General features: G+C 41.0%; 1 protein-coding gene and 1 long non-coding RNA gene across 6 annotated transcripts in view; one reads left to right on the top strand and one right to left on the bottom strand.

Annotated features, from left to right (window-relative positions):
- Positions 1-15,302, bottom strand: part of LOC110362326 (uncharacterized) — a 29,852-nt gene extending 14,550 nt beyond the window's left edge. For 4 of the 5 annotated variants that reach the window (XR_010465992.1, XR_010465994.1, XR_010465996.1 and 1 more), the window contains exon 1: positions 14,161-14,405. This is a non-coding gene — a long non-coding RNA (uncharacterized LOC110362326). Of the gene's footprint in view, positions 1-14,160; positions 14,406-14,763 lie in introns of those variants that run through there. The other variant, XR_010465993.1, reaches the window with a different exon arrangement.
- LPCAT2 (lysophosphatidylcholine acyltransferase 2) overlaps positions 1-15,753 on the top strand; it is a 34,750-nt gene that overhangs the window by 714 nt on the left and 18,283 nt on the right. The window contains exons 2-8 of the mRNA XM_065029282.1: positions 4,502-4,641; positions 5,601-5,818; positions 7,100-7,212; positions 9,005-9,065; positions 10,054-10,112; positions 11,305-11,339; positions 13,583-13,637. Coding sequence (XP_064885354.1) covers positions 4,502-4,641; positions 5,601-5,818; positions 7,100-7,212; positions 9,005-9,065; positions 10,054-10,112; positions 11,305-11,339; positions 13,583-13,637 — 681 coding nt within the window. The remainder of the gene's footprint in view (positions 1-4,501; positions 4,642-5,600; positions 5,819-7,099; positions 7,213-9,004; positions 9,066-10,053; positions 10,113-11,304; positions 11,340-13,582; positions 13,638-15,753) is intronic.

Raw genomic sequence — 15,753 nt, 5'->3', positions numbered from 1 at the left:
AAAAAAAAAAAGTTCTTTGAAATGAAATTCCTGAAGCCATCACTCCTCAGAGTCCACGAACTGCGTGTGCTCTACACACACAGAAGCCTGTCAATTTCAAATGTAAACTTCTAACACAAGATTTGCAACAAGCTTTTGAAAATATTTGCACAATCAAATCACACATTACTCCTAGAGAAAAACAGGAGTCCTGTTTACTCCAGTTTGCACCGTTTGAATCACAAGAATGAAATAATGTCCATCTATCCATCGTGTCACACGCCTCAGCTCTATAGTGAAGATGATGATACCTTCTCTCTGATCTGATAAGCCAAAATAGAAAATAACTTTTTACAGTAATCCTGTTTCAGATACTTAATTCACTTTAGGCTTATTTTAAGCCTGGGCTGGGGCAGAGCAGGGGGAGTTAATCTCTTGGTTCCGTACTACAGTGTGGACAACAAAGGGTCCACAGTGCCTGACTGGTGTCACTGAGTGAACTGAATTGGGCTTCTGAGCTGTGTGCACACAGGACTTCCAATGTATTTTTCCAATTAAGACAGCAAACACTGTTTCTGGGCTTTGATTTTTAAAAACAGTCTCTTCAAAAATTGAGCTGATGAACCCATTATGAACTGACTTCTCAGTGAGGACAACAAGCACATCACTGCATAGGTGAACTTACAGCATTTCCTGCTGATTGTTACACCTTTCTGAGGCTAATATGCAGCTAAATATTTTATGTTTCATATAGCTCTTCCTCAGGTTACACACAATGTTGGCCCTGAAGGTAGTTGGGTGGAGGAAATGTGAGAAACCTGGAAAACCATGTCAAATCCCTTTATCCCCTGTGTTTTACTAGCAGCCTGAAACACATTTCAAGTGCATATGAATCAGTAGCTGTAGGCATGAACCCTAAGGTAAAGGTTCTAGTTTCTTAGTGAGGTTCCAGAAATGGACAGCTTTCTGTGCTGGCTGTTCTTCCTTAATAGAGGATGCACAGACTCCTTTCAAAACCAGAAGTTTTAAGCTACAATTACCATTTTATCTATGACAAATATATCCTACTTTTTTGCTTCAGGAGGAAGAAATGAAAAACGCAGTATGTCTTAGAGCAAGATACACCCTATACATAACCCCACAACACACCTGGAAGGAAAAGCACTCACTAGGGTCAGGGCCTGGTGCTCATGAGCTCTGAGGCAAAATTGCAGCAGTTACAGAATTTTAAACAAGAAAGACACAAGAGATGCAACCTGTTTGTACTGTGTGGTGCTCCCTTCTGTTCTTTTTCCCCCACAGTCATGGAAACCAGGATACTTCGCACTGTCTGCTTTATCCTCTGCATGGCTGTTCCGCTCCTGCCCAGCTCTGCGTATCAGACCAGCTGGGAATCTGGGCCTTGCCACAGTGTGTTACTATAAGCTTCAAAAAAGGAAAACATCCCTTCTCTTTCCATTTAAATCAAGTGTAGCGTATCTCCATTCTTGCATGTTAACAGATCGTTTTGTTGTATTCCCCCTATTCTATACTATTCCTTTAGTAACACTGATAAAAACAGATAAAATTTCAAAACCCTCTCTGGGAGGTCAAAGCTGGATTTTCATATATTGGTGAACTCCTTGAATGTAAAGGCTGCTGTCCCCTGATGAACAGAGCTGGAACATGAGACAGGCTAGTTCTCTGCATTTAATTCAGCTTCAAATACAAAAATAGGCTGTAGCCAGACGGAAAACCAGCAGAGATTTTACAATCTTTTGCCCATCTTTATATTGCTAACAGTTTAACAGCCAATGAGATTTTTGTCTTTCTTTGGAATGTGCAAAACAAGGATCAGTTGTGCTATGCTAAACATCTGCATGTGCCAGACAAGAGTTTAAAACAGTTGCTCAGATACTCCTGGTTTCCATCCTCTGACTGAAGCTGCTTGCAGTTCATTGTTGGGATTTTTTTTCATTTTTCAGTTTTAGTTCTGTTCATCTTGATTGCTCACTTGCCCTCTTAAACATCTGAACTGCACTGCAAAGTACAAATACTAGTTAAGTCATGACTAGATTTTCCTTTATTGCGAAGAGACGCTCAGTGGAATTACGTAATGGTGCACTATGTACTGGCACAACCAGCATGCTACAAGTGAGATGATTTTCAGCCCTGTGCCTGGAAGTGAGCAGCCTGTCTGGCAGAGTGCAGGGACATGCTCTGGAAGCTGATGGGAGACCTGGTCTTGCTCTGTGTCTGCTGCTTTGCGAGACCAGCCACCTGCCCCCAGTTTCAGGTGTCAGAGGAGTTCAGTCGGAGCTGGGCTTCATTCTGGTCCCCAGCCTGCTCTTCTGCTGCTTCCTGGGTAACTTCTCCACAGCTGAAGCTGAACAAAATTCAACCTGGATTCTGTGGGTTTCTGAGAGAGCTGCTTTTCCCCTTGCCTGCCATTGGTGCCACCGTGATCCCCTGTATTGCTCAAGGGCCAGTGAGCTGTGGAGTGTGACTGCAGCAGCGACAGGCTCTGCAGTTGCAGCACACACCTTAAATCGAACATCCAGAGGTGACTCCAAATGTGGGAAAGGGTTCTTCGCATGACTCAGAGTAGTTCTTTGTGATGACTGTATACAGAAGCTACAGCGGCTCTGATCCTATTTAGTAGCTACTAAACTTTGAACCTGTATTTTCTTCTGTATATTTGTCATATATACTTTTTCTTTTCTAGCCTGCCTTGGCCTTTCTCTTTTCCCTGCTCTACAGCTGATGGACCAGAAATCAACTCTCCCTCATTACACAGTGACCTAGAAAGCCAACAGCGTGCAAATCAGTACCACCCGCGCATCTGCCTAAGATAGATGAATTAATTTATTAAAGTTTTGAGGAAGCGATTGTTTTGCTTTTGCAATTGCATCCTTTGTTTTTCACTGTAGGTCAGTGCATAAGTATTCTTTTTTTCATAAAGGCAAAAGTTATTTTAAGTCAAAACACTAATTTATGTTTATGCTGCCCGTTCTGCATAACTGAATGCAGCTGAAATGTTGAACTGAGACTATGTATCATATTACAAGAGGACACCTGTGGAAAAGAAAAGGTAAATCTGATTTAGAGATGAAAGCAAGAAGTCTTGGCTGGGTTAACTTGCTACCTTTTTCAGATTTGCCACGACTAGCACCGGTGGGTGCTCTGAGCCAGGCCCCGGTGTGCGGTGGCTGATCTGGATGAGATGCCCGAGGACTGAGTGGTGTCCCAGGAACACGGGGCTGCGCCTCCCACCGCTGTCCCCCCAGGCCTGGGCTGGCACCATCCACAGAGCGCGGGGTTGCACCATAAACGCCAACCTCCGGGATATAGTTTCTAACCTCATTCACTGCGGTAAAATAATAATTGAGGGTTTCTTCCTGCCCTGCCCAGTACCACAGCTGCCTGTTAACAACCTGGTGCCAATTCACATGTTTCCTGGAGCTGTGCATGAAAAAAATGGAAGCTCAAAATTCCTCAGGTGGGGCTGAAGGTGGTACTTGAGGATTATTTGCAAGCAGGGCATGTTAGCGTTTCTCCTTCCCTCCACTGCTTTTACAAATGCCTATGAAGAACTGAAGAAGTGGTGAACTGCAGTGTCAGCTTGGATCTGTTTTCTACCAGTTTTGCTACCTAGCTTGGCTGTCTGTAACCATGGCAGAACTCTCTCAATAGTCTCTTTTGCTTCTAGTTAAAGCAAGATAATAACAGCTTCCTGCTTGTGGCAAGGAAAGGAAACCAAGCTTTTCTCAATTTATTCTGAAAAATGCAAAGAGGTCCTAGCACAGAGGGTAATATCCAAGATGCTTCAAAGAGAAGGCAACAAGCTGATCTTCATAATCAGAAGGGTTCTGCTGTACGTTTGCTATGGGCTGTGAGCAAACCACTTTCAAAGGCAATGGGGCAAGAGCTGCTACGGCAGCTTCAACAGCACTGTGTAGTCTGACCCTTTGCCTTAACCGCAGGTTCCGTTTTACTGAAAACCCCATTTTGCTCAAGTCCGAGCTGGGGGAGATGCAGTTGTGTTGCGTGTGCACTACTCCAGGAGGCAGTAGTGAGGATCACTTGCAGCAACAGTGTGACTCAACACAACATTAGTCATTTTGAAAGAGCAAGAATGCATTTTAGTCATGCTAACCATCCCACTTGGCCTCTAGAGAGGCAGCTTGTTACAGAGGCTCTGTAGGGAAGATACTATCAGCTGGGCAGCCTCATGGGAGCTGGCTGTGTGCTGCAGACCAAGGCTAAGCATAAACTAAAGCCAAACTTCATGTACCCCTCTGTCTAACAACATCCAAGCCAAACAGTCCAGTACTCAGATGTTCCAGTTCTATGTGAAATGAGAACCCAAAACTGAAAGTGAAACGCTCTGACTGGTTTGCACATGGGAATCATGAGTGCTTTCCTTGCTAAATCATATAGCAGTAAAGTTAGTATTTCAAAGTCTATATAATGTAACTACACAGATATCGGTGTCATTCCCGTGGATACCATTTCTTTAGATTCTTCCCCTCTTTTTTTCCAGACTGTTCTTCAGGGGATTATTTTGCTACCCCCCCGTGCCATATGCATTGCATCCCTTGTACTGCTAGCATGGCTGTTGGCATCCATTGCAACTTTCGGTCACCCTGCAAAAGGATCTGTGCCGCTTAAAGGATGGAGAAGGTAAAAAGTGACCAATACTTGTGGAAATTATGTGCTTTTTTTTTTTTTTTCTTTCCCACTTACTCCTTTCCTTTTAATTAAAGAGAAGTCCTCAGTCAAGTCTTAGTTTTATCCATGTAGGTGAAGCAACTTTTTGATAAGTGTATTTTACAGCAGTGGAGCTTTTTAAATAGGTAGATTTTCAATTGTCTTGAGGCTGAAACAAATCTATAAAAATCTTTATAGACTATCTGTAAGCCAGGACTTACTTTAATAATCCCAATCGGAATATTTGAGAAAAGAAACTCATTAAGAAAAGTATTTGTTAATAGTACATAAGCTGAGTTTCTGTGTAGCCTTTGTAATTCCTGCTATGCTATAATTTATGAGAAAATTAGCTTTCTCTTAGCTGTGTTGCCCTTGAAGCTGCCTCCGTGGGTTCTGGGTTTCGGTCACCCAGCGTCTGACCTCCGCGTGCTGACGTTCCCTGTCGCTGCGACACAGGGCCTGCGCTCTGACAAGGCTGAGAGATCAAGGAGAGTCCCGTGAAGGGAACACATCCCCTGTGGAGGGACCATGTTCCTGTAATGGAACATTGTCAACTAATCTTACTTGTTAAAACTGATATCTTACAAAAAGGAGATGGAATCTGCTAATTGCCCACCCTCCCCTTGCAATAGTGTTATGCTGTAACAAGAGTTATGTTATGTCAAGAGAAATAGTTTACCTGGGAGGAAGGTTGAGTAAGGTGCTTTACATTGCCTTATCTTTAAAATTATAATCTGGTTTCAACGTGGAAAGGTGATGTTACCTTCCCTACTTCTTCCCCTTCAGACCTGTACCCTCCCAGGGAGTAGTATTGCTCCTCTCTGCCTGGCCCCAGTGCTGCTGAGAACTGGGAAATCTTTCATGGGCTTCTCTTTTAAAGTACAAAAGAAATACTGTTAGATGGATGACGTTTTTGTGTTTCTGTTTACAAGGAGGATGATCCAGACAACCCTCTCATGCCTAACTCGTACCTTGTTCTTCGTAATGGGCTTCCAAGTTAAAGTGAAAGGGAAAATAGCAAGTCTGCTGGAAGCCCCAGTCGTTGTTGCAGCTCCTCATTCAAGCTTTTTTGATGCCATTATTTCTGCCCTAACGGGAATGCCATCAGTAGTGTCGAGAGCAGAGAACCTGTCAACTCCGGTATTTGGCAGTAAGTATTTATGAAAAAGTAAAATATTAGAAGTCAGCAATTTGACATGAGGCCAAAAATCTTATCTCGATTTAGGGGCAGACTTTTTTATATCCTTAGATTCTCAAGATTTTGACAGATTACCTCCAGTGAAATCCCTGGGACAAGTTATCTTTCTGAATTAGTCAAAATGTCTAAAAATATGTTGTTCCTTTTCAGTATGAAATACAATATTACTTTAAATTTGCTTTATACTGAAAACATGTTTCAGAACTGCTCAGGTTAGAAGCTTTCTCTTAAAATTCTCCCAGTAGGTGGCTTGAGAAATCTGTTCGACTGCTGTCTTTTAACAGTGTGGCCCACAAATGCAGAACACAGATTAGTGAAGGTTATTTCAAAACAGAGCCAGACTACAGCAGTCTGGAAAATACCATATTTATAAGTTTAAATTTGCAGGCGCTGTTACAGATTTTTTTTTTTTTAATGGGAGTCAAACCAGGAAGGAATAAAAGAGAAGCAACTCAAAAAGGTAATGTGGAGAATGGAAAAGATCAGATGACTCATGCTTCAATTATTTTCTCCTCCTTTTGGCACAAAAATAATTCCTGTTTGCATTACTACTAGAACCAACTGTAGACTTTCTGCTGGGTGTCTCTTCCCTGTATAGGGCTCTTAAAAGAATAAGCCAACAGTAACCCAAAACTGAACTCGGTAGGAAACACAGAAAAGTGTCTTTGTTGGAAATAAACTAACTGATAATACATTGGTCTTCTCTTAGAAGCGCAGGTGTGGGACAGAGAAGATAATTCTTCCCCAAGTTTCTCATCACATCTCAGTAGGTCCACACATTCTGATGTTGACTTCTGATGAAATGAGAGGGGTTTTGCTTCTGTAATTTACACACAAGCTGTGTATGCCTTGTAACTGAAAAGCGACACCTTGTTGAGCACGGCCCCACTAGTTGTTGATTGCAGTCTGCATGAGTTAGGCCTGAGTGTGGCCACTGAGCAGGTCTTTGTCTTAGAATTGTGTACAAATGCTCATTGAAAGATAACAAAATTAGCAGAAAGTGTTTGAATGAATTTAGCACTGTAAAGTTCCTCAGCTGACACTGTAGATATATCTCCCATTTTGCAGAATAGGGACAATAATACTACTCTTCCTATCTATTTACTCTGAAAGCCATTTGTGCAGTCTGTCTCCTAATAGGAGAATAACAAATTTTTTGCTACAAGGGAGCCTTGAACCCGTGTGTTTTCTAAGTCCTAGCATAAGACATACAGATTTTTTTCTTTTTCACAGCAATTTTAGGTTCCGTTCAGCCTGTATCAGTTTCTCGTCAAGACCCTGATTCACGAAAGAATACAGCCGCTGAGATAACTAAGCGGGCATTATCAAGAGGCCAGTGGCCACAGGTAATAAATATACTACTACTTTTCTGTCATGTATTCGTATTCCATGTTCACTGTGCATCATAATTCTACAAGTGCCCAGCTGAACAGGGTTCTGTTGATGTACGAAGATGAAGTCAGCTCACAGGTATATGACTGGTTTAGGAAAGGAAGATGAAAGGCTGGTGCCCAGGAAGAGTTTTGTCATGACAAATGGGTCAGTTAAAATCTAGCCAGTACCAACTGCTGTTCCAAAATGCAGATACTCTTGGCCTTCTCTTTAAGCCTTAACATGCTGCCTGCCTTCGGTGAAGCAGATGACTTGCATCGGTATGTGTGAATCGGTATTCTCAAGCTAGCTCATGTGTGAGAAGCTACTGCAGAGCTGCGCGCACAACAGCTGGGGACGAGCGGTTGAGACGAGTAACCCAGGCTGTCCAAGCTCCAGCATGGAGAGTACTTAAGCTGAAAACATCAACACTGTAAACATCAATACTGTGAACATCAATGCAGTACTACCTGGAGTGTCACTGGGTGATTCCTAGTCCTGTGCCCTGGCCACACCTTCCTCCTGCTCTTTGTTTCTTTTGTTTTTGAGAAACTTGACCACAAGACCATGTCTGTAACACCCTGTTCAGAGTGCCTGGGCTGCCCCCTCTCAGCAGAGCAGAAAAGGAGGAGCAGCTACATTCCCCATTCTGTCTGCCTAAAACCAAAACACAACAGGCTGGGCAGCACTTGTGCTTATCATTAATAACACCACGAGGTTCTGATTACTGCTTCTCCTAACTCTGTACAAAAACAAAGGGGAAGTAGGGAATGATTGCTTACTCTTTGGTCAGTGACTAATTTAGTTTCTGGGGCTTACGACATATGCTAAGCAGAAGCATACCCACTTTTGTGACCATAGCACCAGCAAACAATTTCTGATTACAGAATGTGTAGTCAGAGACTAACTGTAAAATGGTGTGTGCAGCTGTCTCTTATCATACCCAGAACAGCCTGCGTCGCTTGGGTGTGCCCTAACACTGCCCTCTTCCATCTGGCCTTGACCTGTTCATTTGGACTGCGGTAGGGGCACACCTTGAACACTTCTGATCCAGACCAGTTCTTGTGCTGAGCTTGTTTTTGGAATACTGACAGTGATCCTGTAGTGATATGAGAAACACAAAGCTTTATTGTATTCCATGGGGGGGCTGTATTTGGTGTGTCACATTGCAGCTCACTGCACACCTAATCTGTATCTTTCAGACACTAATCCAGAAACCCCCTGGGTGTTTGGTGTGTCGGAGGCTGTGGAGCAGTGTGTATCGCCTTCAGAGGATGCAGCACAGATGCACACACTGTTTCTGCCTTTGCTGCTACCCCTCAAGCTGTGATCTCAACTCGTGCTGACAGCAGCTGTGCCTGTAAAGGCACTTCATGTCAGCCCAGACTCTTGATGTTTATAGACCCAGCAGTTCAATAAGGACCTGCTGGCAGAGGAACAAATATCATTACCAACAACAAACATATCAAGTGAAATACTTAGTCTTTTGTGCCATATTTCTGAAGTGATGAAGGCCTTTCCACAGAACCCCTCTCTTACAAAGCACTTGTTTCCAAATGAAGATGAATCAGGTTAACAGGTTAATGTTACTGTGAGCATCCCTCACTTAGTTCATTTCCTTTAAAAACAGCAATGATATTCCTGTGATTCAGGGCAATATGTCACGAAGTATGTATAAAAAGTCAGCCTGTATGTAACTGATGCTGAAATATAATCTTTTTATGAAATATGTGTGTATATATGTATTTCTTTCTCTTTAAATCCAAGATACTGATTTTTCCAGAAGGCACCTGTACAAACCGTTCTTGTCTGATCACATTTAAACAAGGTGAGAGACTTTGTCACATTGTTGGGAAATAATGTGTGAAATATTAATTTGGTAGTTCTAGTTCTATACTTCTGCACATACATCATCCATAACAGCACTGATGTAATGTCTTACATCATTAAAGTTTCAGTGGCATTAAACCCACGATTTTATATTAGTCAGTTTAGTTTTCTAATTTTTGGTATTTTGTAGAATGCAAAATACCTATGATGTATATGGTTAGTCGGTTGTATATTTTTCTGAGTACAGTTTTCATCTAATTTATTTACCCAGAAACCTGACTGTGGTTATTATGAGATGAACTACCAAAATACATGCTACTTATTATGCTCTTCTAGCTCAGCTTATAGTCATGTTATCTTAGATTCCTGTACACTTTGCCATGCAAGACGTAGCAACCAATTTATAAAACATCTTTGCATAGTGCTTAGCAAGGCAGAAAAATAGATTATTTTTAACACAGAAAGGCACTTGATAGCATCACTGATAATTAGATTGCTGTGCTGCACTTCTGTTAAGCCATGCTGCTCTCCTTTCTTACTGCTGTGCAGTGTCCTGGGTAGCAACGTTACAAGACCAGTACTACATGCTCAGATCCATATCACTTACGAAGATGATCAGAACAGAGAAGGGTTTGGGAAATGCTCAACAGCCTTGTGAACATTTAGTCCTTTGAAATGAAAGCCAGTCAATGTGGAGATAACACACAGAAAATTAGTTTGAACAGTCCAGAAATCTTAGGCACCTTTCTCCTTGAAGTGGAGACTGGCCCTTTTCTGTTCTGACATCTTGCTAGTTGCCCTGCTGATTCAAAAACCAAAACCAACAAACAAATGCAGCACACACAAGAAAAAGGAACAATTCACATTTTTCCCGTCTTTTTAAAAATTTCTCCTTCCAGATAGCATGTCTTACATGACATCACTTAAAATTCCCAACTGCTGAATTAAGCTTAGTCTTAACAATCAATTCTAATTTGTGGTTGCAGGTGCTTTTCTTCCAGGAGTCCCTGTACAACCTGTGTTGCTCCGATACCCCAACAGAGTGGTAAGCAGAATGTTCTTCTATCACTAACTAGTAATATGAAGTCAAAATCCTGATTTATAATGGTACCTATGATAAATATTTTTCATTGTCACTGGAGAACCTGTTGTCCTGAGCCTTAGCATTGCAGAGCTCCTGGAAGCAGCTGGGCTTCCCAGGCATCACCATCTATTCTGATTGTGAAAAAATTAATGCTGGCGTTCCTAGCCATAATTAAAGTAAGAGGGAGCACGGGGAAGTATTGCAGCGGAAGTCAGAAACTTCCTGCAAAGCCACAGAGCCTGTACTTTGCAGTCTAAAATGCATGCAACTTCCCTACAAGTCATTTTTTTGTTTGAGCTCAGAATAGTCTTACTGCAAAGGGGCTTGCAAAGTTTCTGAGCAAAAGCAAAGCCAAGCATTACCTCTAACACAGCCTCCTTCAGGCACCTCAGGACAGCAGCTTCACAGATGGTTCTTTCTTGCAACCTTCCCTTGTTTTGCTGAGTACTTGTTTACACTTTCTGCCAAGTGCAGGGGTGCACGCACCGCGCTGCTTCACCGGCAGCTGGAATGCTGGGACATGAGCCCAGCAACCTGTTGACTTCTCTTTTATTATGTGGTCATCAAACAAATACAGAAAAGACCAAACTTTCCTAATGGTTTTTAAATTATAAACAAATTACTATTGCTGTCGTTGTTATTTACAAAGATTCCTTCGTTAAATCCTTTCACAAATCAATTTGAAAGCATTGAAGTGACCCACTAAAGGGGACTGATATTACATTTCACTGACAGGATTTAAGGATCAGCAGTATACATTGTAAAAATTATACATAGGAAGTAATACACAGAAATGTCCTTAAAACCAAAATCAAACGTATTTTATGAGGATGCCTTTCTGAAGAGACTGGTGAAGTCCTCCAGACAAATCTACTTCTGTTTTTTGGATCAGAATGAGTGATTTAAAATATCTAAGTAACTATCTAAATTGTATTCCCAGTTATTGAAATTATCAAAAGTCTGCAATGCTTATTTTGAAATTTTTAAGGCAAGGAATCCCAGTCGCCTTGACACCTTTACTTATTTCCACTACAGGACTATAAAACCATTAGCTGCTTTTACTAAGCTTGTGCCTGTTTGATATTGCAACTTTCCTGCTCTCTAACGCCCACCTGACTTTGTCATACATTTCTGTGGTTTATTTTTTCCTTAGGATACTGTGACCTGGACATGGCAGGGCTATTCAGGGTAAGTTTCTTAATCCTACTGAGAATTACATACAGAATTTTTTTGCCCCAGTGCCCAACAGTCTGCCAAACAGATTCAGTTAAGCCAAGACACATGTTCTTCTAGATCTGTTCTTATGAGAGGGAAATACTTAGGGATAATGCTGTCTTGCAGTAGGTTTCATATCTGAATGGCTAGAGAAAGGGTTTGCAAATTAGGAAGACTTATTTCCAGCTCTGTTACTGTTTTGTTTCATTTTCTCCTACATTTTGCATGTTACACTAGAGCAAAAGAAAGATCTGAAATTCTTTTTCTTTGGGAAACAATCGTAGTCATCAAAATCCATAGATGTTTACTGTTTCCTACATGGTATACAAAGAAGGAAAAATAAATGTTATTTTATCCCTTCTTTTTATTCATTCCTCCATCTCATTTGAAGAGTCATATGAGACCAAATCAAGAAAATGGGCAAAACAAGTACTAATGTTCCCATCTCTCCCAGTCTTACACCTAGAATTCTTTAGATTTTTATTTTTGCCTGACTCAACAAAAGCGATTGTTCTGAGGTCCCAGGGAACAAGCTGTATATATAGTGCCTGACGTTGAAAGAATGAAAAAGCTTTCAGTAACGGATCCGTGTTCATTTCTCAAGACAGGTAGCCTCCTAATATGATAAAATATTTTATTAAAGTATTAAAAAACCTTTACAAATGCACTGAAAATACATCTGGAAAATACTTTTCACCTTATAAATATTCATTAAAATGTGGATTTGCAGAATCCATATACCACATTGTCATGTGGAATATGTAGTGTATCTAAACACAGTACTACTGATTTACTAAGTGACTAAAATATTTAAGGCAATAATTTTGCAACACGTCTGAACTAACGAAGCACATACTTAGTGCTTTTTAAACTCTCATTAGCTGATCCTAGCACCCACACACTTGCAGAGTGGACATTGGGAGAGGTGACCTAAATGAAAATGTCCATCTCATTTAGTTTCCCAGTATTTTTTTGCTATTATTATTATCGCTGTTACAGTTATCGGCATACTGAGAGTAATTAATATTGCAGATTCAGTAGCCTGCTACAAATTTCCCCTATGAAAGATTTATGCTGGAAGGGCAAAAAGGAGTTATGTCTTCAGTTACGAGAGATGGTGAATAGGTGAAGAAAGAAATTAAATCAGAGGCATTCCTGTGAAAGGAACAGCTTGGCAAAAGCATGGGAAGAGAAGGGATGGATGGGGTAGAATCTAGAGATTCTTAAGGAAAATAATGGGAAATGGGGAGAACATCCCCCACACAAACCTGTGGACCACAAAATGCAGAACTATCATTTGTGAAACTTCCTCGGTATTGCGGCCAGGATGGGACAGCACCAGTCTGCTCCTCGGAAACCTCCTGACCTAGTTTCTGCTTTTACTTACTACTTCTTTCTTACTTTTGTGCCTTACTGGGAGGAAAACCTCATGTTACGTGTTAGAAACTCAAGTGTTAAGAGTGGATTCCTGCAGAAAGTAGAAAGGATCCCTCAGTTCTTCTCCTTTCTTTTCTCTTTTTTTAACTTTGTCCAAAGCAAGAACAGACGAAAGACTGCTTGAAGGTGTTCTATTAGTGTTTACCTGATTTTAAAGTAAAGCGCAAATGTGCATTTCTCTTAAAAATCACAGTGAAAACAAGTCAGAAGTGGAAGTGATTATGCTTGTCCTTTTTTGCACTTTCTTCCTCCCCCTTACCTGTTTATACTAAAATTTGTGACTTTTTCTAAAAGCACTGAAGGTCTCAGACATACTGACACTCCATTAACACATTTGTGTAAACACTACCATAACTTGCAAAATGGGTAGCGAGTACTAACAAATCCTTGCTTCAGTTCTGCAGAGGGAAGTTACTGGTCCCATTTTGCAGATGAGAGAATAAAGTAAAGCTATTTTTCATAATTGAAGCTTTTAAACCTTTAAAATCCAGTAGGTACTCACCTCTTTAAAGATAAAGTAACATATATACACATTGCTAGCCAAAGAACTGTATAGTATTGTTAATATGCATGAGAACACCTGCCTGATGAGCAGGCAGCAGGTACCCACAGAAGAAATGTTGAAAGCAACATTTAAAGGAACCTCACTGCAAGGTACTTAAAAACTTTTCTCAGTATTGTCTGGTTTTTTTTGTCAGTGCTTTAATAAGTTTCATCTGCTGAAATACAAATACTTCATTTTTAAGTAAATAAAATATCTCCTTGTTCCTTGCCTGCAGAACAGAGCTTTTATTAATGACGCTGTGCCAGCTCTACACAAGAGTAGAAGTCGAGGTAAGAATGAGAAATATTTTTGTACTGTGATTCAACCAGGGAACTTATACTTTAAATGCATTATTCACATTGTTAGTCACTGTTAGTGAACAATAAATGCCTCAGAAACAAGAACAGAATCACGGTGAGTAATGTGTTTAGATTTGTTGTCCGTATCTATGTATCACTTAATCTGATGCGTTCCTAAAAGAAAGCGGTCACAGATACCTTTATTTTTAAAGCATTGTAAAACCATTGCTAAAATCCCCACATACATTTTAAAGATGTTAAAACTGAGAATTCTAATAAGTTCTGTTAAAGGTAACAACTTCTCTCCTTCCCCCACCTTTTCATTTTCCTGATCCCTTCAAAATCTACTTGTCTTCCTCACCATCTTCCCAGGCTGAACTCTAAAAGGTTTCTGCAACTATGAGCTTACTTAAGGACTCTAGTACTGAGGCTTGTATAACGAAACAGTTCCCTCGACCCCTTAAAATCAGCTGTACAGCACAAAGACAGCTGAATGACAACTGAAGCAACATACCTAAGTGCTCCCTGTCGGAGTCCACATTCAAAGCGCAGCAGTGAGGAGCCAGGGACCCGAGGTGCAAGCAGTGTCAGTGTTGTGCTCCACGTTCCCTGCCAGACCACAAAGGTTTGTCAGTGTAGACTAAGTTGGTTTAAGGACCTGAGAAATCAGACAAACTCAGACAGGTTTTGCTGATTATTTGCAAAACACAGACTTCAGCAAAGTTGTGCAAAGCTTTGTGAACACACGCAGTGCTGCTACTACTAACAATTAGCAATATGGTCTTTGTTGTGAAACAATGAAATTAATTTTAAGGGAGCACCTTGTTTACTGTATAGCACATGCAGTAGACAGATATTTATAGGTGTACCAAAAAGCTACTTCTGAAGATTCTGTACAGAAGAACATAGCTATGTAATTTACAAGCATGGGAGCAAGAATAGTTAATGTAGCCCTTCCAGTGGAAGGTTTAGTTTCCCCTGCTTCCGAACAGAACTCAAACTTGCCTGTTAAAATAGATTTTGTGTTCGAAGCAGATCAGAGAACTATTTTTGCTCCTGAAGAGCTGTGAAGAACTTCTCTTACAGGACTGCAATTTGACAGGGAAGCTGTACTTACCAGTCTTCACCAGATAAGCAGCTGGGTGTGTGTGAGATGGCGCGTGCCACCTCAGGAGGCCAGGAAGCCAAAGTCTTCATCCCCAGCTGTGGTTTCTGGCAAACTGGTTGTATGAATAATTAATTGTAGGTGGGGTTTTTGAAGGGGACAGAGGTGGTGTTTAACCTGCTAGAAACTGAGGTTTCTGCCTGAGCAAGACCTCAGCCCCAAATGATGTAATGACCACTTTCAAGACCGTGATCCATGTTTGCATAGATAAACTGCTCAGAGTTGTGACTTCATCTCAGGCAGTGATGGCGGTTTTCTGTGTCTGCACATTGTGCCCCTGTTTCCTCAGCTGAAGGGTTAGCTGACTTCCGAAGGGGAGCTGTAATAAGCAGGGACATATGTCAGACTTGAACAGAGCTGGCAGCTGCTTGAAGAAGGAATGAGACCTCAAACCTTCATGTGAACAGCTGGACGCCTGCTGTCCTCACAAGGGAGAAGACTTTTAGCTATAAACAGAAAGCTATTATGGCTATTTGTCAGATAACTGATTCCATAAACTTACTGGTTTTAATCATAAAGAAGCACAATTTCTTAAAAACAAACACTAAAATGCTGTTTAGGATGGACTGCATTCTAGAGTTGCTGGATTCTAGGATTTAAGGGCAAGATTTCTGGGTGGGGAACAGCAGAACTGAGATGAATCATAACCATAACAGAGAAAAGGCAAGGTAAACAGAGCTGCACACAAACACTGGAGACTGCAGTAGAAAGAACAAAATACTCCTCCACACACACTTTGCAAACAAGCAGATGCTGATGCATGCCATGTTAGATCATGCTTCATCTATCGTACATTTTTACTGTAATGTTACTTGATCTTCCTACATATTAACACTGAATAAATCCTCAATAGTAAATGTGTTGCCATTTAGATATCCGGGGTGTTTTCTAGGGTTTGGGAGGAGAGGGGGTTGTTTTGTTGGGGTTTTTTACTCTCTGTTT

Source organism: Columba livia, chromosome 13 (genome assembly GCF_036013475.1).
Source record: "Columba livia isolate bColLiv1 breed racing homer chromosome 13, bColLiv1.pat.W.v2, whole genome shotgun sequence".
NCBI lineage: Eukaryota > Metazoa > Chordata > Aves > Columbiformes > Columbidae > Columba > Columba livia.
The sequence above is the reverse complement of the archived record's forward strand: the minus strand, read 5'-3'. Positions and strand labels throughout refer to the sequence as shown.